The following is a 24,830-nucleotide window of genomic DNA, read 5'->3' as shown; positions in this document are numbered from 1 at the left end:
TTCTCATACTGAATCCAAAACTCAGCGCTACACTAGCTACTAAGAAGAAAAATTAACTTTATCCCAGCCGAAGCCAGGGTAACCTGAGTGGTTTTCAGTGTTCAGACAGAAGAGGGGATGTGACTCAATTGTAAACAAAAATAAATAAATACAAATTTTTAAAAACTACAAAACTCTATGAAAGTATGTTGAGGAAAGCAGCATCTAATTGATATTGAGTTTTTCCCCATGTTCACTTTTCTGTCTGTGAAACTGAAGCATTTTTCTGGGTTTCACTAATTCTAAAAGTGGTCTTAATATCAGAACTGTTTTTTCCAACTATTAAGTCGCTTGTTTCTGTCATAATTTCATTCTTCACATTACAATTATAGAAAATAATTAATCTCTTTTCTTTTTCTTGTTTCCAATCAGATCTTTGAAATTACTGTAGTAATATATTCCTTTAAACTTAAGAAGGGCTTATCTGACAAATCAGCAGCAATCTAAAATGGAATTTTTCCGCTCATCATAAATACAATAAACCAGGAGCACTCCCTTGCTGGGGGTTTGCAGTTCCAAGTCATCACTTTTGATTTGAGACGTCAAAAATCTCATGTAAACATTTTACCTCAGCTCTGTGGCTGTGGCGTGCTCGGCGCCAGACTGTGAGACCTTTCCTCAGACATTTGTGCTGCACTGTGTCAAACTTGGTGCCCTGGGACCATGCCCTGAAAGCTTTCACAGTGAGTAAGGGTGGCCCAGGCTGGTCCCACGTGAATGTGAACTGCAGCAGAAAATCCAAGAAAAAATAGGAATTGTGTGTATATGTATTTAGACCTCAAGAAGTGACAGCTGCAAATAGAGTCCAGGGAGGATGAAAAGTGATACACCCCAGTTCTTTTGTACTGTACCTGGTGTTGTTTTCCTGTATTTTTCACAGGCTGAAGGCAGGAGGCAGCTGAATGGCAGCATTTATATTTTTTTCAGGACAAGAGATTCAGTCTTTTGTTTATTTCTCTATAGAAAGTAATACGTCCCACAAATGACTGCAGAGAGATGTGCATATCAAGGATATTGAGAGTTTCAGATTGCTTTGATAAGAACAAATAGCCTACAAATCACCAGATAGGAAATGGAACATGGCACATTGTCTTAAACTATCTCTGTTAATAATAGTTTTTGCAAAACACCAACATAAATATCTTGTAGTCATGTTTCAGGGAGGCGTTCAATGGTCCTCATTCAGATATTCTAAGATAAAAAGTGTTTCATTAGATTTCAGAGTTTAGCAGGATTAGAAATTAAACACATTTTTAAATAGAAGATGTTGGCAGCTTTTTGCAGAATTTTTGTTTGGAATTATTCAGGATTTCTTGGTAGTTTGTTTTTTCAGGCGTGAAAAGTCAGAGTTTGACCAGTTTGCTAAACCTAATCAGACTCTTCCTCTGCATGTGACTGTAGGTATCCAAATTTTCTGTACCCACACATTTCAGACAGAGGTCATAAACCGTGGGTTTCTCACCCATTTATTTCATATGAAGATGACAAACAGCTGAGTTTCAGCTCCCTGGCAGATAACACAGCAATCTCTGTGCTATCTCTGTTGTTAGCTTTGCTGTTTCTCCCCTCTCACTGTCTAGTCTGGACCTGGCCAATCCCAGTGGAAATTCCAGCTTTTTACTCCACTGTCTACTCCAGCACATCTGCTCATAGTCCTCTCCTGTCTCTTACCACTTCAGTTATACGGGCACATGCAACCTCTGATATTTTCACTTGAACTGGGATTAATGTATCACAGTATTACTTGAAAGGAATCCAAATTTCATTGTGACTGCCCCTTTATAGATTAGTCATAATGGTCGATTATTATACAGAAGCTAAAGTTTGGATGTGAGCTTGATTGTTGTGTGTAATTATTGGCCTGAAAATTGGGATTGTTTAATTTCTGTGGTCTAGAGATGTACTTTCTTGCTTCTTTTATAATGCCCTCTGTTAGCATCCAGCAGTCCTTGAAGACATGAAGATATTTTTTTAAATAATCAAAAGTGAAACACATTGAGCTTCAGTCAAAAGTGTTGAACTTGTGCCAGTTAAATAACAGGATATCTTCGAAGCACCTGAAAGATATTTGTAAATAATATAGTGAGAACAATAATTAATGAGTATTAAACATGCTGAATAAAATCCTCTTTAGTAGTTAAGTACCACCTTGGATCTCAAGATCTCAAAAGCATCTTATTAGTATACATAAATTAAAATTTCTATAATTTTACTCCTGTAAGATAAATAATTGCTACCAAGCTATCAAAAATGGGGTACTTGAAGCTTCTAACTTGCCTAGTGGCAGACTAGGAAACGGGTGCAACACTGTAATATTTTATTCTAAATATGAGGAGACCAGTGGGTTCTAGAGCAACACTAGATCAACATATGCCTTCAGCTCTGTGAGGAGAGCTACAAAATGTGTCTTTTTTACATGGAGTCATTGCACACAGCATGTTGAGGTCTCGTGAGACCCCAGGGTGAGACAAACCCAGGCTCATCCCAGCAGTGCGTGGGGGAGCACAAGAAACCAATGGATTTGAGTTGAAACAAGGTCAGTTGAGGCTGGATAAGAGAAGGCATTTCTCCACTGGCTGGGCAGCCAAGCAGCAGACTGGACTGCCAGGGTCTGTGCATTGTTATTCCTTGCAATTTTTAAGGCCCTGGATCAATCTCTGACTGACCCTGTAGCTGACCCTCTTGAGCAGGAAGTTGGAATGGAGACCTCTGAGGTTGCTTCCAACATGATTATCATGTGAACCTACAAAACTACATCTGTCAGATGTAATCGTTGCTCCATTAACATCTGGCAACTGTACTAGGCTGTAGTTTAAGTCCTAAAACTGCAAATTCCTACTCCTGTGAGTGGATTTAATGATACCAATAGTCCCAGTGAGGTTGATAGGATTGCTGGAAAGAATAAGGCATTAAAAGATCACGTCACTAGACTGGAAACCACTTTTCTTTTGGTTTTTGTTCAGCAACTGGACACGTCTTCCCTGAAAAGCCTTGCATGTCAAGGAAATTATATGAAAGGCAAAAATATTATTCCTTTGGTAATTGTGGTTTTATGTGTTAACTTCCTGTCTTTACAAATGGGTTATTCCATTTAATTGTCACGTGAAAAGCCATGATTAACACAGGGAAAATTAATTTACTTTATAATTGAAAGTGGTGTCAAATAAAATGTGCTATGATAGAGGAAAAACTATTTGCTTCTCAGTTTTAGTAACTTTAGATATCAATAGGCTGCAAATCAAACTAAGAATGTGGTCTTTGTTTTAGATGTTGCTATTATTGTTGTTCTTTTAAGCCACATGATATCCATCTGACAAAATTGTTCAAATTTTTCTGTGAAACTTCACCCTTTGCCCTTTCAACAGTTTTGCAACCAATGTGATGCCCTACTTCTACAGGGGTTTATTTTTATATATCAGTGTCCCCTCTGTTTTCACAGGTGGGCAAAAAATTATATTTGCTTGACAGGGTCATTTTTGACCTACAGTAAGAAATGTCTAATAAAAAGAAAAGGGGAAATTCAGCACTTAGAAGTTAATTTAATTTGTGGGAATATAATTGAGCACTCTGTTAGGCATTTTCCAAGGAGTTTACAGTAGAGGACGAGCAGCTCTGCATTGCTTCTAAGAAGGCTGAACTTTCCTCTTCTTGGCACTACTCAACAAATGAAAAAAAATTATTTAAGAGTTGCTTTCTCTGTGCAAGAATTTCATTCCATTAAGTCTCTTATCAGGCTGTTTCATGTACAATGAGTTGTGTTTTGAAGAGAATCATTTCTAATTCCAGAGCATGTCAGATTGTAATTGCAAGTTTAGTAAAGAGCTGCTCAGTGAAAAAGCAATGGTTATTGAGAAATACAGACTTACACATGGACAACAGTACCTGTGGAAGAGCAGATTTCTCTCAGGAATTTGTGTGTAACATTTCTTGCCCGCTCCTCTTAGGAACTGTAGTCTTACAAATAATCTGAGCAGAGTAATTGAGTAATCAGTAAACTGATTTTCTTTTTGAGAAATACCATTTAAATTAGGCTAGTGCACATCCAGAATAATTCTTTAAAACAGAAATCTTTGGAAAATAGTATTTTAAACTTCTCTTTAAGATTATTTCCTTAAAAAGTAAATGTCTCTTATAAAACTCAAATCAGGTTGATCTGGGTTTGGCATATGCAGTTGCAGCTTCTTGTCTTCAGCATGTTCCAAATTCTGATATTCTATCAGATTCTGTTTCTGCTTTGTTTTCACAGTACACCTGGAGTCCTCTGTGTTTATTAGAACAGGAGGCCAGGACTCCTCATACCTAATGAGTGTTGGCAAAGTTCCTGTTAGTGGTCTCCTGCATTTATCACAGGATGGTGAATGGAGGGTGCTTAGCTACTCGATATGAAACTGTGCCCATGCTGAACAAAAGCTGCTTTACTCTCAATATAAAGTGATAAGAGCAAAGTGTAGCATACATTTAAAATGTTATATATTTTTGGACCTTTTCTGTAATTATAACCGGTTAACTTTTTTTAAATTAACTTTTTCCTTTTTGGTCAGTATAGTTTCATAATTTCATAATTTCATTTGTATTTCTATGTATAATTTCAAAATGCATTACTTCTGTTTTGTTGTTTTGTTTTTTATTTTCAGTCTGTTCTTTCCATCACTGATAGGAGGTTGGAATACTTTCAAACATGCCTTTCTTTTATAAGCAAAGTTACGTTGGCAGGATCTGAGCCATTTCAAAGTTTATCAAAATTTTGAGCTACCGTTGAAGAATAATTTAATATTTGATAATTTGGCACTGATATTTTCCATTGAAAAATCTACTGTTTTTCAATAAATGTTTTGTTTTGAATATTTTAATGAAATTCTGGTTTGGGGGACAAAGAAAATGGTTACGAATCTTCTCAAAGTAGTTTTAATTGTAGTATACTTTGCATTTACAGTATATTAGTGAGCCTTATGACCTTGACTCAGCAATCCTATACTAAAGAGATTTGTGTGTGGCCTAAATGCTGTAGAATATTATTATTTTTAATGAACTTTCTTTTTTAATAGATATTAGCTTCAGAAAAATATATTCCATTTGTAAACTTTTAGATGCTTTAGAAAGCCTGTAAATATTACTGTTCCATTTCAGCAATGTTGCAGATTGATATTTACTGGAGATTTTAAGTTAGTTTTGCCATGGAAAAATCTTGATGCAGATGAATAATAATAATGGGGGGAAAAAAAATTACTCAAGGTACACATCAGTTTATTAGAAAGGCTTGGAGTAGAACCCAGATTGCCTGGCCAGTATTTCAGTCTGTTACCCATTTTCCTCTACCACCTACTTTTCAGTATGTGATAGAGACTGCTGTTTAAGAATCAAAATATATAAATGTTGTTCAACATTATAAACCTGTTTTTCATATATCAGAATATATGTTTGCTTTCTAAGATCCTTACCAAGGATCCATTTTTAATTTTTTTTTTAAATTTTGCTTTATTCTTTGCTTTGTTTCATGTCAGTTCAATTTTATTTATTCCATGTTTTCTTTTTGTTTTGTTTTTGTTTTTAGTTGTGTCTGGTAAGTTGAAATTTTATTGGCCATCTTCTAGTCATCGTATCACTGTGACAAGAACTTCTCCTCCCCTTCCCATCCATCCCCTTCCATGTCCTCCAACCACTCAGCTCCCACCTTTTACTTGTTATTGGCAAGACACATCGAACAGAATAAATTCTGCATGAAGTATGGGTAACTTAATGGCAAAGAGAAAGGTAATGGGTTGCAAATTTTATTTCTGTTTTTGTATGATGTAGCAAGTCAAATCCTAATGTCTCTTTTCTTCAGTGACTGCATGGGTTGAACTTCAAAGTGTGCTAAAACAATTGTGTTTGGTTAAGAGGTTTCTAGGATGGAAGTTGTTCTTTTCTTACAGGGATTTATTATTTTGGCATCTTTTACAGTCTCATCATTACATACCACATATATGTGACCCAAGGTGTGAAATCAAACTAAATGATACTAAAAAAAAAAGGCAGTGAAAAAGCTTCTAGTACAGTTAACACAGAATGGAATTTTATGATAGTTTCAATTAACCCTGTTTAATTCTTCTAACATCGAAGCTAATAAGATTTATATTATTTACCTTGGTTGCAATAGATTTAGAATTATACATATATGGGCAATATGCATATATTTTTAGAGTAGTATCCATACAAAATATATATCTAGAAAAATACTTAGAGAAATATGTACCTGTTTATATTTTACAAATTCTACAATGGCTGCCTATATGACTAAATTCCTCTTCCTTTTTGTGTTAAGTAGTCCCTGGATGGTCATCTTGAGATACTGTATTCACAACATCCAGCTATTTCTCCAGCAGTCAGAACCATTTTATTTTCTTAATAGTTGTACCTGTCCTTGAGTTCAACAAAATCTGAAACATAATAAATCCTTTGCACTAGCACAGGGTTTAGAAGCCCTCAGTTCCACATTGTGTGGCATTGTGTCAGAGGCTAGTACAGAACCTGCCAAGCACTAAATTTAGTTGTATGATAAATTTATTCTCCTTCCTAGAATCTACCAGCATAACAAAGGTGTTTCACCCTCATCTCCATTTCCCCCTGCCCATGCCTCACAATCCCATGGCAAACCCCCAGCCAGTTCTCCCTCCCTCCCAAATGAAGTGTTGTCATGTCAAAGTCTTCCCACACCTTCTTCCAAGGTACTGGTTGAACGTTTCAGAGCTAAATGTTTTGAAGTCAGCTAATTACAGGAGGTCAGTCTTAGCTTTGTTTGCATAGTTTCTTATCAAAGGAAATGCTAGGAAAGGTAGCATTTGCATCCAAATATAGACAATTGTGTTATGCTTCAAAAATTCCTCTCAAAGCAGGAGGGGGCGTAGGAAGAATATATTCTGATATGAGCTCACCAGGGAGTAGACACAAGGCAGGGGGAACAGATAACTGCAAGAATTGGCCCACAGGAACATTGGAAGCAGTTTTTTTTAAAGAAAGACTTAAGCATTATTGAATTTATTCTAGATAAAGCCCCTACTGCATGATGTTTGCAAATCACATCATTGAATTACATATTTTGCACTGTTTTAAAAGGAAAATCTTGTGTAAACATCAATGTTCACAAGGGAAAAATAAAGGAAATGGACATCAAAATCATTTGATTTCTTAAAGTCAGATGCAAAACATCCCCTTTATTCTCAATCCAAAGAAGAGAGAGAGCATAATTAGTTTTAGGCAGATGATCAGAAAAAATGGAAAATAATAAATAAATGGGCTTTAATTTAATGCACATTTTTCAAGAAGCAAGAGTTAACAGCCTATAGAACATGCTAGATTTTTCTGTGCTTACATCACCAATGCCATCTATGCTGATTTTTTTTTTTTTTATGTGACTGACTTGATTTTTTGACATTCTACTTACTACTGGATGAAGGGGTTGTTGAAGTCAGTATAAATCAAACAGTGCTGGCAGTATTTATAATGTTAGGCTGAGCAGATGTTTCAAATTTGCCTTCATTTGCATATATATTTTGTTTGAACATGCTCTTGGGTATGTAAATGAGGAAGACATTTAGCTCTGCTGTTCCTTTAAATTCATTCCTTCTCTGTGTGTTTGAACTGGAGATTTTAAGTGGTTATAATTTGAATAGTATTTCTTGTGCTTTTGACTTCAAGATTTTGAGATCATGACTATATCAAAAGTCTCTTATATAAGCACTTAAGGGCTTTTCCTCTCCTCAGCTGTCCTAAGTCAGAGACAATGAGTTTTGTGTGTGTAAGCCTGAATTCATAGTTACTCAGCAGTGTGTCTTGCAGGCCTTAACAAAGTGTGACCTCTGGACCAGTTGTCCCTCAAAAATTTCTCCATTCTGGCTTGCAGCCCTATTCCTCCTTTAAAAACCAAATTGTAGAGGATTTGTTTGTATTGGTGATTGTTGCTCTGCAAGTTGTCTCACCAAGCTGGTGGGACTCATTTCCTTGTACAATGGGTAAGCACTAAAAGCATATATTGCACAGTCAGGGAGGTCCAGACAGAAAAGATGATCTGAGTGATGCTGAAGCTGTGGCTGCTAGAGACCAATGTGTGCCTCTCCTTATTAAAGGAACTTACCTGTTCTGGTTTATACCATTAAAACTCAGGAGGCAAATTGTTCTTTCAAATCAGCTGATGGCAGTGTGATTGATTTAGTTTTGGTGTTTTCCTTTCAGAACCTCCACAGTTTGTTGTAAAGCCTCGAGACCAGGTGGCTGCCCTGGGGAGAACGGTGACTTTCCAGTGTGAAGCAACTGGGAACCCTCAGCCAGCCATCTTCTGGAGGAGAGAAGGGAGTCAGGTGAAACAGCCTTTCTGTCCTCCTTCCTGGCAGTTTCTTCAGGAAATTATTTCATATGAGAGAAAAGTATTTTAATTATTGTTTTAAAGATGTAGAAAACAAGTTTAGAGCTTGGAGATGCTGGATTACTTATTCTTTGCTTCTAAGGCATGCTAGGTGATGTCAGTCTTGGCAGAAAATATTTACGTTTTGCTGTCTCCTGTTTTCTCCATGAATGTAAAAATAAATCTGTGAATCAACTAGAAACATTTCATGTTTCACCACTCTGGTAATCTATTTCACCTAACAGGGAGAACTTTTAAGAAATGGAGAGATTACTTACACTGAAATTTGGTCAAGCCCCCAAACAATCCCAGATTTTCAGAAAGTTTGGCTCTGGGTTTATGGTGCAGCTGTTAGTTTGCCATGTGTTTTTGAGTTTCTGGCAAATTGAACTATTTGCTGCATTGATCTGCATCACTGCATGGGTAGGACTCTGGTTCTGGGCTGAGGTGAACTCCTTTCCAACTCCATCAGTTGACTGACAGATCATACCTGAATAGGTCACTTTTTCTCCCAAGTTCCTAATTTGAATGGGAGGGAAAATTATTTTCAACTTCTTTGTAAAGGATCTTGAAAGCTAGTGGGTGAAACACAATATAACTGCAAGAGAATTGCAGTTTTCTTTCAGTCATCTTTTGAAGGAGGTATGTGACACAAAGTATTCTTTATTGGAAGGAAAGAAGGAATATGGGATTCTGGTTTTCCTGTGAATGAATGGTGCAAGAGCATATGACAGGGTTCTTTGTGTTACAAAACAATAGGGCAGAGAAATTGAGAAGACTTGGAGATGGGCTTCTTTACTCCATTTGCAACATTTTTGTTTGAATTCCTAAGTACAACTGGACTGCTGACCACCAAATTTAGATTATAATCATCAGTGGTATATATATATATACATACATATATATATATATATATATATATATATATAGGTATATTATGTTTTTATTTTATGATTTATTTTCTTTTATTTATTTAGCTACATGTTGTCTAGTACTATTTTTTTTTTTTTTTTGCTAATTTTTGACTCTGCTGAGTGTGACCACTTGTGATGATTGAGCAAAATTAAAGAGGAGGTTGAGGATAGGGTTTGCTAGTACTGGAGAAAATTGTGTCCCATTCCTTTGGACAATTTTTGGAAATGCAAAATGTAGTTAGCCAAGAAAAAGAGATAAATATGCCCTCCATGATCCTAAAGTATTCTTATCCACTAGTTGTTCAGCCAGAGGTAGAAATTCATCAACCCCCAACTGAGTTTTGGTAAACACTATGTACTTCATACCCAAACTATCTAAATAGGGATAGGATTTAACTCAGTATTATAAGACTTTTCATAAAACACAAGCACTCTATTCAGAGAGACCTACAGAGCATCTCTTTTTAAAAAACTGCTCCATTTGTAGGAAGGCAAATGTTAAACTACAGATAAGTAAACCACCATCTGCATTTAAATGAAGGAAAACGAATGCCCTGGAGCAAGTTCTAAAAAAGAACATCTAAGCAAATTGCTGAGGTTCACCACAGTCGCCTGCACCATTGTGGTTTCTGTACATTTCACATCTTCATTAGACTCTGTTACACTTGGTGCAAAGTCCAGTATTGATCTTAGAGAGTGTTAGAGCAATCTCAAAAGTCTCACACAATTTTATGTGCACATCTGCACCTATTTTATCATTAAAAAAACCTACAGAAGCTATTCACATTGTGGTATAGACATTCTTAAGACATGAAGAGCAGAATATATTCTGTATAATATAAAAAGATTTATTTGTTTAACTACATTAAAGTTATGCATATTGATATTTGAATTTATTTAACCTATTTTTGCCCCCATTTCTTTCTGTAAATCTTTCAGAATCTGCTTTTCTCATACCAGCCCCCTCAGTCATCCAGCCGATTTTCAGTTTCCCAGACTGGAGACCTCACCATCACCAATGTCCAGAGATCTGATGTTGGGTACTACATCTGCCAGACTTTAAATGTTGCAGGAAGTATCATAACAAAAGCCTACTTGGAAGTGACAGATGGTAATCATAGATTCATTTTATCATTTCCAAGTTTTTTATTTGAAGACAGCAGTGCAGTGATGTGACACTACTTTGAAATCTGTTTTGCATAAATGTGGATTGCATGTTTCTTTGAACATAAAAATCCTGTTTTGGCCATCTCTGTCAGAGGCTTACAATTCTGGATGATGTGTAACTCTGTATTTCCATTTTGTACTTGGTAAGTACACTCAATGTATGGATTTTTGTCAGATCTGTTCATTTTTATCTGACTCTTTTTTGCTTCTCCTACTTGATTTAATTTACTTTCATATTTCTTGCTGCCTGGTTCTTTATCCCTTTTATTATGTAGCCATTTGCTTAGCCCTTCATTTACCTGTTTTTTTCCATTTCTTAATATTGTGTTTTAGCTATGAAAACAATATCAAGCTGTATGGAGATGAGCAGAATAACAGAAATTATACATCCTTTTTTAGGACTAGTTAGGAAGAAATACAAGATGAGAAAGCTACAGGGAGCATGACTACAAGCAGTAATGTGAGGCCAGTTTGCCAATTATCAGAAATACTTCTTTTTAACAGCAGAGATACACAGGGAAAATAATAATCTTAGCATTTAAAGAGGAAGAGGATAAGAGAATTTGAGCAGAGGGAAGCTGATTTCTGAGAACTTCTATAAAATAGCCCTTTGCCCTATAGAAAACAGAAATAATAAAGTACTAGAAACATGCACTGAACCTGTAATATGAAATTGTTTATTTATCTCCCACTCCCCCTGGGTTGACATAGGAGGAGTAGGGCTGCATCCCTTCTGGCTCCTCACAAATTGTAAGCCACATTTCCTAATCCTCTTTTTTCCTCTTTTTTCCTGGGAAGAAGGCCATGGCAGGATGAGAAATAAATTTATAACAGTTTTCTGCTAATGACCTATGCCATCTGGACTTGGAAATAATAATTTTAAATGCATTTTCTTCACTATATTTTCTGGATTGATCTAATGAGTAGATGCTCATGAGATATTTTATAATTTCTTGCATCAGTTTTTTGTACTTCTATAAAAGTAAAAGCAGAATATGCTGAGTATTTGTAAAGGTATTAGAATGCCTTTATTAATGGTTTTCCTAAAGGTAGGAGGAGTTGTCATCAACTTCAGTGGACTTAAATCAGCCATGAATTTCAGTGTCATTAGATTTCTCCTATAAAGCACAGATCAGTCAACTCCTTATCTTTGCCAACTGCAAAGTTCTTTACAAACTTGTCAAAGTCAAATGCAAATTATAAGTAGGCTTATTTTGTCTGTCTCTGCAGAGAAGGATTTTGATGGCCTTAAAGTGTGTAGCAACAGGTTGGGACAAGAACTAAAGGATAAATAATGCAGTTGAAAACAGAGTGTCATTTGAACATGCAAATGAAATTATGGGAGATGGAATTTAGCCAAACAAAACAGTGCTAACATCCTGTCTGTTGTTACGAAAAGTAATTTAGAAATATCTAATGTTCACAGATTATCAGAACTTCAGGTTTATATTTCAGCTACCAAACCAGTTTTTAAGTTACGTGAGCTCCATGCCACTGCTGAACAGATTTATGACATTTAAAAGTATGGCTAAAGCAGATCCCAAAAATACAAGAAGATTACTTTTACCTCTTTTTTGGGTAATAGAATACTACCATTCTTTTTTTCCGTGAGTACTGAGACTGGTTTATATTTTTCTGTGCAGTATAATTAAATAACCCATCAGTAGCACCAAATTTCCATTGTATGAAAGATGTAGTAAAATTGACATAGACAATGGGATTATGGGATTTTCTTCCTTCTGAAGTCCTCATAAAAATCAGAAACTACTGGAACAATATTTAATAGAAGAAATCTTTCTAAAATTATTCTATCCATTTGTGTTTGCTTTGCCCTACTGCTGGGCATCTCACAATTATGACACAGCACCAAGAGGAGTTGGTGGCACACAGAAAATGGTTATTTAAGCAGGAGGTATTTGTGAGGTTACTCCCTGACTGCCTACCTCCTTTTTCTTTGTCTTTAAATGTTGGAAGTATGAAGTATGTTACACAGGCCTGGCAGTGGTGAAAGATGGAAAAGGTGAAATCCCTGCCTTGCCAAAGGATCTAGGAAGCCCTTTTTTTTTCCATTATCATTTCATAAAGACATTGGACTTGGAGAATGCCTGGAGGATAGCAGTGTGTAATATGCAATCCTTTCTCTGTTCTGAAAATACTGCGTAGTGTACCATTTTAAACATCCCTAGCTGTGCATCATTGTAATGCACCCTGCCCTGAATAATGCATGCCTCCAACTTTAATTACTTGTTTAATTATTTTTAGTTTGTTTCAAAGCCTCAAGCAACTGCTGTTGCTTAGATGATTAGAAAATTGCTTCCAGTTGCAGAAAGGTCTGTGCTGTTGTTTCTCCTGGCAGTGATTGCAGACCGGCCGCCCCCTGTCATTCGGCAGGGTCCTGTGAATCAGACTGTGGCTGTGGACGGGACTTTAGTGCTGAGCTGTGTGGCCACAGGCACTTTAATGCCCACTATCCTCTGGAAAAAGGATGGCATCCTCATTTCCACCCAAGACTCTCGCATCAAGCAGCTGGAGACAGGAGCGCTGCAGATCAGATATGCCAAGGTAGCCTCAACTGGCAGATGGGTTTTCTTGTTTTGTTTCACTTTGTGCTTCCGCCTCCAGGCATTTTTGATGTAGTAAACCCTATGCTTAAAATTAATGAAAGGTTACATAAATGTATTAAAATATTTGATACTTCGTGTTTTCTGATAGTACATTCTTTATGCTTTACACCTGCCTAGGGCACATTATTTTCATAACGAAAAATGCTGTAAAGAGATATTAATTAAGGGGATTATTTGGTACTTTAAAACATGAAGGGGAATGTATTTTAGTAAGACAAATCATTACATTATTTGGGCTTTAGCACTAATAGATTAAAATGATCTAATTAATTCAAATGCTTATAAAGAAAACCTTTGTTTAGCATATTCAGTAATAGAACCACGTACACAGCTTTTTCATAAGAGCTTTTAGTGTTTAAACATGTTCACTCATCAGTGTAACCTAGGTAAAATGGTTAACCTGTCAAATACCTGACTTCCTCAGAACTAGCAGTATCTGGCCAGTATTGCAGATGGTCATGCATTGCACACTTTAAAATGTTCTAAAATGTGAAGTTGTAGCATACTAGATATTCTCTGCTATCTTTTCTGTGGTTTGAAATGAAGTAATTTTTTTTTTTTTTTTTTAGATTAGGCTGAATACATCACTTTACCATTTTCTCCAGAGTTGCCCTGCTGCCAATTACAAGTTAGACTGGCTTAGAGCTTGAATCTCTGATTTTTGATCACTTCCATTAAGTTCATCTGTTGAGGCTGGGACCTGAGGAGGATAGCATTTCTTTTTTTGGGAAAAAAAAAAGAAACACTTTGAAATGTGATTAAGTCACATATGGGCAAATAATCCAACATTGAGAACTGGATGAGGATAGCATATGGAGATTCTTTTTTGGGTCTGCTGTAGAATGAAATTTATACTAACACAGGGAGCCCCATATGTACCCTGTGCAATATTTAAGCTTTGCTTTAAGGATGACATGTTCTCCAGTGTTCAAGTCCTGATAAATCCCCAGGCATTATTTATGTAGAAGGTTGACAGTTGCATGGCATCTTGTCATCTGAGTTCCTTCTCTATTTGTTAGGACCACTGCAGAGTAAGGAATAAATGCTACAGGAAATGGCCTTCAGTTTACTCATTACAGAATAGTTAACATTAAATTAGAATCTGCATTTCTAATTCTTTTGTGACTGCTCAGAAATAAATACCCATTTTTGTTTTGTCAAAATCGTAACTTCTAATGGAAGGAGCTTCTGCTGCAAAGTTTTTGCAGGCTAATACATTTATCCATATTCATGGGGGAACGTAGAGAGCTGTAATTACTTTTCTAGCCCACTGAGTGCCTGATTGTTTCAAATATTTATTCTTTTCTCCCATTCAGCTGGGCGACACGGGCCGGTACACCTGCATTGCCTCAACCCCGAGCGGCGAAGCGACGTGGAGCGCGTTCATCGAGGTCCAAGGTAACTCCATCAGGGTTCCTCTGTCTGCAGAAAATGCATGAAGGAAAAACAGAAATTGAAATGTAGAAGTTATCTGACTCTGTCCTAAATTGCCAGTGCAGATGTGAGCAGCATTTAGCTTACAGCTGCATCCTGTCCGTACTCAGCATTTCTCTCTCCTTTTGTCAGAGTTTGGAGTCCCAGTGCAGCCACCAAGACCCACTGACCCAAACTTGATTCCTAGTGCTCCATCAAAGCCCGAGGTTACAGATGTCAGCAGAAATACAGTAACATTGTCATGGCAACCTAATTTGAATTCAGGTGCAACACCAACCTCTTACATAATTGAGGCCTTCAGGTACGTGAGTCTCCTGTGATCTTGCTGTCTCTATGTTTACATGTAATGTGTTTTTAAAGAACCACGTGCTAACCTGCTGTTGTGTGTTTTATCTTTAGCCATGCATCAGGGAGCAGCTGGCAAACTGTAGCTGAGAATGTGAAAACTGAGAGTTTTGCAGTTAAAGGGCTAAAACCTAATGCAATTTATCTCTTCCTTGTGAGAGCAGCTAATGCATATGGGCTGAGCGACCCAAGCCAAATATCTGATCCAGTGAAAACTCAAGGTAAGTTTTTGATACTGAACATTTTGGGTGTCCACAGCAGCTGTCACAAGTTGACTAAGCAATACCAGATGCAGGAATTCTGGTAGCTTTGGACTGTCTACCTATCCTGGCTATAATACATACTACAGTAAAATGCAGTGCTTAAACTTGGTTTTCTCTGTAATACAGATTCTGACAGCATGTTGCATTGCCTAAGGGAACCCTAGTATCTCCTATCCAAAGGTAGTTACAACTTGCAGAATAGCTCTTGCTAGCAGCCAAAGTAATCCCTGTGTTTTTGAGTTCCCATACAAATCCTCAAATTCCATGGATATGTTATTACTATGTCCAGTGAATCAAATAAGGCTTAAGACTGAGACAAGGAGAGAAACAGCATGTAATCTAAGTTGATTTCTGCTGCAATAGGAAAGGGAAAAGTTGAAAATTTGAAGGAATTTGGCACCATGAACCAGTAAAGAGGTTTTGGCAGTATGTTACAAGTGTTTCCATAGTACAACTGCTGGAAGTAAAATAGGGTAGAAAGCAGTGCTTACAGATAGCCAAGTGGAAGAAAAGTCTGGGTAGAAGTGAATGAAGGAGTCATCCACTGACTCCAGCTGTGACTGAAGTCCAGCTATGGACTGAGTCCAGCTATGTAAGATTAAAACTGTCTTTCTATTCACTGTAGCAAATAAATGGCACTTAGGATGATGTGCAATAATGTATTGCAGCTCTGAAACCTTCACTTTTCCAGTAGAAAAGCTTAGATTCTTAAGAAGGGGAATACTAGACACACTGTTTTTCAAAGAAAAAATGATAGAGATCGTATTTTTGTTTGTTTTTCTGATCTTCCTACTTACTGGAGAAATTGACCCACTGGCTTATTAAGAGTGTCTATGCTGTATGTTTGTTTCTTTGTTTGCGTAAGTAAGTACATGTTAGTTTTTGAAAGGAAGTTCTCTAAAGGAAACAAAGGGTATTTCTTTGGGGACTTCTCATGTTTTCTGTAGTTGGTCTGAAAGCAAGTCTTTCTCTTCCCCCCTGGGGAGTGAGCAGTTTCACATTGCCGTCTTTTGGTATTATGCATTTCTCCTGATGGGTGACAGTTTCAGTGGATATGTATGGACAGCAGAGTCACAGCCCCATGGAAAATCAGGATTGCACAGGTTCCCAAGTCTGTTACCAGGGAGAGATTTAATAACTTAGTGATTCCTGATTTCTGGGGCAAGAGCTGCACTAGCCTGTTTTTCATGTAGTGTAGTTTCATTTCTGGAGATGAGAAGAGGTATTGTGTCTGTCCCAAACTGATAACTGACCTGATTCTGAGAAACAGCAAATGTTCTGTTCACTCAACTGAATGGTTTATAATGACATGGAAAAGCTTCACTCTTCTCTGGGTACCTAGTAGAGCTGAAAACCCAAAAGCCACAGTACCTCAGTGAAAATAATAACTAACATAAACTTTTCTCCAATTTTAAGAAATGTAATCAAGTGTCAAGTCATTTAGACCAGTTCTGCTCTTCTTCCAATATAATTTCATTTTTGTTTAAGTTGTGGTCTAGCTAAGCAAGTTCAAAAATTTCCAGTTGGCGTTCGTCAGGAGGGTGATATAGTCTGGTCCTAAGGGCTTGTTCAGTCCACAAAGCAAAATGAAGGTAGGTTAGTGCCTTCAGTGCCTTCCTCCCTGCAGCACTGCCTTCCTAGTACCTTCATCTTCACACTTTACAGACATTAACAGCCTCATTCCTGGGTGTTTTCACTGACAGTCCCTGTCTTGGAAGCTTGGAGCCGAAACAAGAGAGCGCACACATCATTTTATAGCACAGATGTGCAAATGGCTGAGCCTGTGAACAGTTTGATCATTATTGTGGATGACTCATCTCTTCTGACTAGCAAAGCTCGAACTAATTATTCCACTGGCTTTCCTGTTACATTCTGAGCAGGGTGATATTTAGGCAATGCTCCCAAACAGAAGCTTTTATCTTTAATGCTTTCAAACTTTGGGAGGAGGGAAATACTGTGATAATGGGCTGTTTGCAGAGCATACTACAGAACATACTACATGGGGATATAGCAGTGATTCCATGGAGGATTTTTTCGGTTTTGTTCTTTTGTTATTACCAATGTGGCTTGCTAAGAATCCAGATTTGTCACTCACTGACTACATATTAACCTTACTAGTAATTCCTGCAAATACTTTTCTTGAATTTCCAGTCACAGAATTTTAGCCATAGTCAGCATGGTATTTGTTTAAAATGAGGTGATTAAGGAGTGAGATGTGAATCTGGAACAGAAACTGTTACTCTGCGTTCCATAGTGCACGTTACCCACTTAGTGATTACCCTGTAAATTTTACACGTCTGACAGTCATTCAATTTCAGTTAAATGTGCTTTCCAAGGGCTCAATATGCAAAAAATATGTGTTTTCATCATACTATTACGTGTTTTGAGAGGAATTTGTCCCTTCATGCATGTGAATAATCCTTCCAGCTATGGGATACACCAAATATCAGACGATCCAGACAGCCTCAACTAGGCTCTGCCTCCTGTTTACAGAAGCCTCTTGCCATTAGAGAAGCTGCAGCCATATGACTAATTTATCTTTTCTCTGGTTGTTAACATTATTTTCTGGTAACACCAAGTAAGTTTGTCACGAATTTATCTAAAGATATAGCTTCTTCTTTTGCTGTTCTTTATAGGTTTCCTGGTCTCTTCGAATTGGCAATGTAGAATGTTTTCCCTTCCCAGCAGGAAAGAATAAAGAGATGCTGCTGTAGCCATTTACCAAAGCTGTCCTTGAGTGTGGTGTGGTGTGGTCTTTTTGTGCAGCATTACTTTCACATTTCTGTCAAGGGAAGTGCAGTGTCTTGAGTTGGTACTACCTAAACGTAGGTGATTTGCTCAAGAAAATGCTTCATGTAGTTTTTTCTAACATGATTAGGAAGTATTTAGGTTCAACTTCATTAGTGATAGCATCATATATTTTCTGACACACTCATTTGTATTTGCATGTACTTATTTCAACAATCCTGTGAACTTGTGAAAATGGAATCTTAAATTATTGCAGATGTTCCGCCAACAAGTCAAGGTGTGGATCACAAGCAGGTCCAGAGAGAGCTGGGTGACGTGGTGCTACACCTGCACAACCCTACTATCCTTTCTTCCTCCTCAATCGAAGTTCATTGGACTGTGAGTACAAATCTGTGCCCTTCTGTACATGTGCTGCTGAGATGTCCTGCTTGCACTGCAGCGGGGTCACACTTCAGAAAGCTGAGTAGTTTGTATGCTGGCAAATGTTCTTCCCTGGGAAGAGTGTCTGCTCTGCTTTTCTACTTCATTAAATTTTACCCATTTTCTCCATCTTTGTCTTCATAGAGAGTGCTGTTTATAATAGGGTGAGGATTTCAGAGTCCTATTCTGGAAGCTAAAGGACCTGCTCAGTCATATCACTTGAAGCCTTCCCACAGATTCAGTAGGACATGTATCAGTCCCTTAATGAGAAAACATGGGCAATTCCCTCTCTGTCAGTCCCCTGTAGAGAGAAATACTGCATAATTCTGTTTGAAAGTGTTAACCTCCCTCTTACAGACACACTGACAAGCACACCCAAATCAGATTGCCTTCATCTGAACCTCTCCTTTCCTGTTGTGTCCTGAGTACACGTGGTGCAGGGAGAAGAGGTAAAAAAGGCAGTATCACATTGATATTGCTCTGGCAGCAGGAAAGCAGGAGGTTGGCCACATGGAGGACATAGCAGAGAAACTGAGAGAGTGAGGAATGTAATTCAACAATCAGTTTTAAAATGGAATGCAGAATTAGGAAAATGTTGGGGATATAATTACACCATGTACAGAAATAAAACCATAAGGAGTGAGCTTTGAGGTCTTTTTGGGACTTCCATCTGAATATTCCAATGTATTGACAGGGATAGTGTGGGACAGCATGGACTATAGCTCCTGCTATGCCATAGCAGAATATTTTGAACAGGAACAAAAGGCATTTTGACTTTGTAGAAGAGCTGTAGCCCAGAGGAGTCCTGATCTACACCCAGGGCTCCTCGATGCTGCAGTCATGTCTGCTGTGTTGCACAGTAATTACACTCTCACCTGCAGTACAGCCACCTGCAGCAGGCAATCTCCTGTTTTAGCTAATACATTAAAACATCTTTGAGGTTCCTAGCAAATTTTGTTTGACCTTTACTTACAGAACAACCTTTTCCAGACAGGCAGCTTTTGTCAGTCTCTTGGGTGGCCTGTGGCTTCTCTGCAATTTCAAAAATAAGCATTACCTCAGTTTTAGCTAGCACATGAATTCTTTATGTGATTATTAAAAATGAAGTGTGTTGCTCTTTGGATTAAAATTGCAAGCACACAGTTTTATTATATCATTGTATGAGATTTTCGCAAACAGGAAAATCTGATGCACTTTAAAAATTTCATTGTGGTTGTTATTGGACTTCCTTATTCATCAGAAATTGAAACCAGCAGTTAAAAAGATAGTGAATGCTCCATGAAAGATGAGTTGTATAAGGTAGCTTTCTGTTTCAGCTATAGCCAGACATATTGGATCTGCCCTTGATTACACTCAGATCTCTTTCTTCATACATTTAGTATAAAACTGACTTAGTTTGAAAGCACTCAGGACCACTGATCATCAGCTTGATCTGCTTTTCCAAGTCTCATCCATGTTACCATACTGAGTTTTATGTTCCCTCTTGCAGCTTGGGCCTTTCCTTCTAGCAGAGGGGCTCCCACTGAGTGGGTGGATATGGGGGGAAGTCTTTGGAGAGATCTGCCCTTTGACAGCCACAGTGCCAGCTGGCCACCCTCTCTCAGTTTGCTTTCTCCAAAAAGGAGCAGGCAGGAAGCGTTGCTCATTTCACAGGTTTGGGAAGTTTCCACACCTCAGAAGAGTTGACAGGCTCTCTCTTTGATCTCCATATTCATCACCCTGAGCTGTGGCACTGTAGATCTCCCTTTCCCCATGTGTCCAGCCCTGCCCTGCAATTTGGGTGGGCAGCCGTCTGACCTGTGCCAAGCTCTTTTACTCCATGGATGCAAAGACTGATCATATCATGGAGCTGGGACATATTATATAACTTTGTTATCCCCCTTTAATGCCTTCCTAAATCCAGGGAAACCAGCACAGTTCTACCAGCATCAAAGAGAATAATGCACTTGTGAGTCAGGCCTGTAATTTGCTGTAATGCAAGGAGCCTTTATTGCTTTGGCAGTGGTGTTTACTTTGAGTAACATGAAGGATGGGACAGGGGCCGTGCCCGGTGTCATGGGCATCACCCCTGGTTCCTGTCTGTTTATGGATGTGTTCTGTGCTCTGCTGTCTTGCCAGGTGGACCAGCAATCCCAATATATTCAAGGATATAAAATTCTGTACCGGCCTACACCAGCATCTTACGGAGAATCGGAGTGGTTGATCTTTGAAGTGAGGACTCCCACCAAAAACAGCGCTATCATTCCGGAGCTGAAGAAAGGCGTCAACTACGAAATCAAGGCCCGCCCTTTCTTTAATGAGTTTCAGGGAGCAGATAGTGAAGTAAAATTTGCAAAGACCCTGGAAGAAGGCAAGTAGGAGCTAGACTGGCTTCATCTTTCTTTTTTGAAGAAGCAGCCTGGCCGGCTTTCCTCTGATATGTTCATTATTTGATCTTGTTTGAAGTGCATGCTGTTTGAGAGCAGCAATCTGTGGCAGAGGAGACTGATCATTATGTGAATTGTTTGGTGACACAGAAGTAAATATTCTGAGCCAGGCATGAGAGACAGAGAGAGAGGGATGTGCAAAAATCCCCTCCAACACACAATGAGAAATGCGCTTTTTTATCTTCCCTGCAGTGTGTGCAATCCTCCCTGCTGAGTTCATGGGCTGGTCACAAGTGACTTCTGTCAGATTCAAGCACTTGCTAATCACTATCTTGAGTAGATAGCAGACACCACAGAAATCATCAAAGCAGTGTAGCTGGGGGAATGAAAACCGTGGTTTTTAGAAGGCTTTTATATGTGGATCAATCAGTGAGACAAAATGGAAAGATGAATGAGGGCAACAGATAGAGTGGACTAAATTATGTATTTCCATCTCATACATGTGCTAAAAAGACAAGGTTCATAAAGCTCTTCCTTTTGTTGCTGCACAGGCATGATAAGTATGCAAGGTGGCCAGTGCCTCTGAAGAGACATTTTGGTGCTTCTGCTAGGAAGTGCAACCTTTCTCTTTCTATCTTCCTCCCCCATTAAAAATGCTGTGTAGCTCCAGTGTATTGATGCACTTGGTTGAAAAGGTGTGCATAAATGCATTCATCCTAAGCATCAGCTAAACCTCCACCTTTTAGAAAGATTATTTCAAATTCAAAACATAAGCTGTTATTATAAATATGTTAATACTAACACATTCTGTCCAGATTTTAATAAGTTTTAGGTTACTTATTATTTTTTACACACTAGAAGAACTGAGATTTAGACTGGAGACTGTATAGGATTTATTTTTCAAAGCTGTTGATCCTGGGTGAGATGATTTGAGACCAGTGAGAAACTCAGTGCCCAGGTAATGGATATCTGAGAGTACAATTTGGAACGTTACTTTTCCTGGCCTGCACAGCAAAACTACAGCAGAACTCAGAGCCTGCTTGTTGGGTCATACATTTTCCTTCTGTATCACTTTGTCTTGTGGGCACAATGCCCTCAGTGAAGGGTGGGGCACAAAAGGTTTTATTTGTAGAGCGCAGAAAGCCTCCTCCACTTGAACAAGCTGGCTTGTGGGTGTGACAGACATAACCATTCATCCTTTCTTTCTGAACAAACAGCTCCGAGCGCTCCACCCCAGAGTGTGTCAGTAACGAAGAACGATGGGAACGGGACAGCAATCGTGGTCACCTGGCAGCCACCCCCTGAGGACAACCAGAATGGGATGGTGCAAGAATACAAGGTATGCTGGCAAGGCATCCCTCCTGGCAGAGGGAGCGTGGCCAAGTAGTGAGGGAAGGGCTGTTCGTGGATGCTTGGCTCCATCTTCTGGTTACTCAGAGCAAATGGGAGAGAAAGTCACTGCTGTGAATCAAATTCAGTGATTCTGCCTAGGTGCTGTCAGGCAATTAAAACAGCCTCCATAAATCAAAGCAAAGGGTCAACACTCTTAATTAAAACAGCTCCTGCCTTGCCTTCATTATGACCTGGGAAGCGCACACACAAGGAGAGAGGGAATCATACCTGTTCGAGAAGCACTTTGTGACTCTAAGACACTGGCCAAGGTAGTAAATATAAACAGGCTTTAATGAGTTGAACAGCTCAGGGATAATAATTAACAGTGTTAAGATCTAAGTAAATTATGCATAACTGAGTACTTAAAACAAATGCAAAACTTCCAAGGAAAGAATGTGCTTCTATGATAATAAATCTATTAGTGCATAGAAAACTTTTTTCTTCCAAACACAGTTCTCATTATGTTATTTAATTTTTAACAAATTGAAAGTACATTAAAAATATTTATTTTTTTGTCATTAATTTATGAACACAGACTGTATTTGCAGTTCAAACTTTTTGGTGATAATTTGCATAGCAAAGTAAATGAAGTTTATTTTTCCTAAGCAAGCTAGAGATGTTTTAAATGTAGATATCACTTTGTAGCCATTAAAGGGCAGGAGCTTTGGTGTTAGCCCCCTGCAAATGCACATTATTGAGAAAATCTTTTAAATGTGAATGTCTTGGCTGTTTTTCAGGTTAAACACAGTGCTATAAACCTATATTCCTAGCCATCAAAACTCATTCTGAATTTTTTTTCTTCTCAGTAAGAATGGGAAAGGGAAGAGATTTATAATCTTCATGGTCAATTTGGAATAATAAAATCCTTTTCAGAACCTGGTCAGCTGGTAAAATAAAATCTGTTTATGGCCTAGTTTTGGATATATAATACAATGTAATTGGAAAAAATACTTGTTAAGTTATTTTATTTAAAGCCAGACCTTGAGAATTATTTACAGCAAAAAACTGCATCGGAGGAATGTTGAGGTTGCAATGACACAATGATAAAAGTCAGGAAATTCACATTTCTGAGTAGATATAATCCCTACCCCACCTCCCAGGATTTTGAGGTGACAGGCTACCAGGTGCTTGAGCAAGCACACTGTAGTGCTTATGTAGCAGTAGACGGCACAGGGGCACATTTTGCATCTTTATTTGTTGCATTGATGCCATTGTTTTCCTCTGTGCTTTTCACCATGGACAGAAAACCGACATAAAAAAAATAATCTATGCCATTCCTACTTAAGTTGCTCTATGTAATTACTGGTTTTGTCAAAAAAACTACAGATGTGCAGAACTCCTGATTTTAGATTAAGAACTAATAACAAGAAAAAAAAATCAAATAGAAGTCTTTTGAAATTTTCTCTTTTTTCTTCCCCTTTTGTTTTTCTATCTTCTGTTTTCTTTCAGAAAATTTAAAAAAAAGGTATGCATATGTGGGGAAGTTCATTATTTTCTCAACAACTCAGATCAAAGGCAAGAGTGTACCTACTTTAATTAAAGGATAAAATAAATAGAAAGAAGGATACTATCTTAATTGAAGAATTGTCAGTAGCATACACAAAACCCCAGAAATTCAAATTCACAGCATAAGTAATTTTCCCCTTCCCCAACACAAAGTTAGGAATTCTCTTGTTATACTAATTATCTCTTCACTTATGTCTGTTACAATGTGAATTTATTCTTCTTTTATAACATTCTAAAGGTTCACGTTCACCTGCCTGTTTATGTATACAGTCAAATGTAGGATGGCAAGTACAGAACAGCTTGATGTTTGACCTGACATTCTTGTTTCATGCACTTCTCCATGTACTTGAGCACCTAAGAACAAAAGCTTCTTTTTTTCTGAATTAGTAGTTCATGATTAGAAGTACATAATTAATGTGTTTCATTGTTTGCACATGCACCAATTTACAAGGTAGCAGTAATAATTTGTGTAAAAATGACTCAAGTCCAAATGTAGATTTAAGTATTTTGTTCCTCACTTAATTGAGTTATTTATATAAGAGTGTTTTTATGCCCATCCTTTAGGATTCAAGAGCAGTTTAAGTAATACTTTTACCCCTAGCTCTGATTGAAACAGTCTCTATGTAGTATCAGAACACAAAAAGGAAATTCTCTTCGTGTGCTCTGACCTGCTCTGCAGCAGCACTTACACATATCCTGTGCTGGGATTATATTTCAAAGGAACTTAAAATGCTTTTCACATCCTCACATTGTCCCACTAGCCTTGTTGCAGTCCGTGGCATCCAGAGGAGGAAAAAGGGTCTTTTTAATGTCCTGAAGGTGAGATAAAATTTCCAGTGTCCAGGCAGAAAGGGTTGTACAGAAGGGGCTGTAGCAATTGTTCTACATGGAAAGTCTATCCCCCTCACCTGGCAGTCTCCACAGCAGCTGAATGGCACGAGGGATTTAAAGCAGCTATCTGGGTACTAAATCTTTTAGGAGCTCCATATGTTGAAAGCAAAATCTTCCCTCCTGTGTACCATCGGCCCAGGTTCTGATACACTGCTGTTCTCAGCCAAGTTCGCTTCTTTACAGATAAAGTATTGAATTTAAGTAATTTAACTTTCTGAATAAATGTTCTTTGTAGAGCAATACATTTGTGGGAAAGGCACAAAAAGGAAACAGGCACAGCTTCATGATTTTTTTTTTTTAGCAGATGTAGATTAGCTGCTGCTTCACCTTGAATAGTAGTTGGG

The 24,830-nt window shown here is 38.0% G+C and overlaps 1 protein-coding gene across 8 annotated transcripts in view; it reads left to right on the top strand.

Annotated features, from left to right (window-relative positions):
- Positions 1-24,830, top strand: part of ROBO1 (roundabout guidance receptor 1) — a 684,057-nt gene that overhangs the window by 613,318 nt on the left and 45,909 nt on the right. For all 8 annotated transcript variants that reach the window (XM_031505944.2, XM_077790952.1, XM_077790955.1 and 5 more), the window contains 9 exons: positions 8,248-8,372; positions 10,270-10,441; positions 12,854-13,059; positions 14,438-14,519; positions 14,688-14,856; positions 14,955-15,121; positions 18,168-18,289; positions 20,450-20,681; positions 21,915-22,036. In XM_031505944.2, the coding sequence (XP_031361804.1) occupies positions 8,248-8,372; positions 10,270-10,441; positions 12,854-13,059; positions 14,438-14,519; positions 14,688-14,856; positions 14,955-15,121; positions 18,168-18,289; positions 20,450-20,681; positions 21,915-22,036 (1,397 nt within the window). The remainder of the gene's footprint in view (positions 1-8,247; positions 8,373-10,269; positions 10,442-12,853; positions 13,060-14,437; positions 14,520-14,687; positions 14,857-14,954; positions 15,122-18,167; positions 18,290-20,449; positions 20,682-21,914; positions 22,037-24,830) is intronic.

Source organism: Lonchura striata, chromosome 2 (assembly GCF_046129695.1).
Source record: "Lonchura striata isolate bLonStr1 chromosome 2, bLonStr1.mat, whole genome shotgun sequence".
Classification (NCBI taxonomy): domain Eukaryota; kingdom Metazoa; phylum Chordata; class Aves; order Passeriformes; family Estrildidae; genus Lonchura; species Lonchura striata.
The sequence above is the reverse complement of the archived record's forward strand: the minus strand, read 5'-3'. Positions and strand labels throughout refer to the sequence as shown.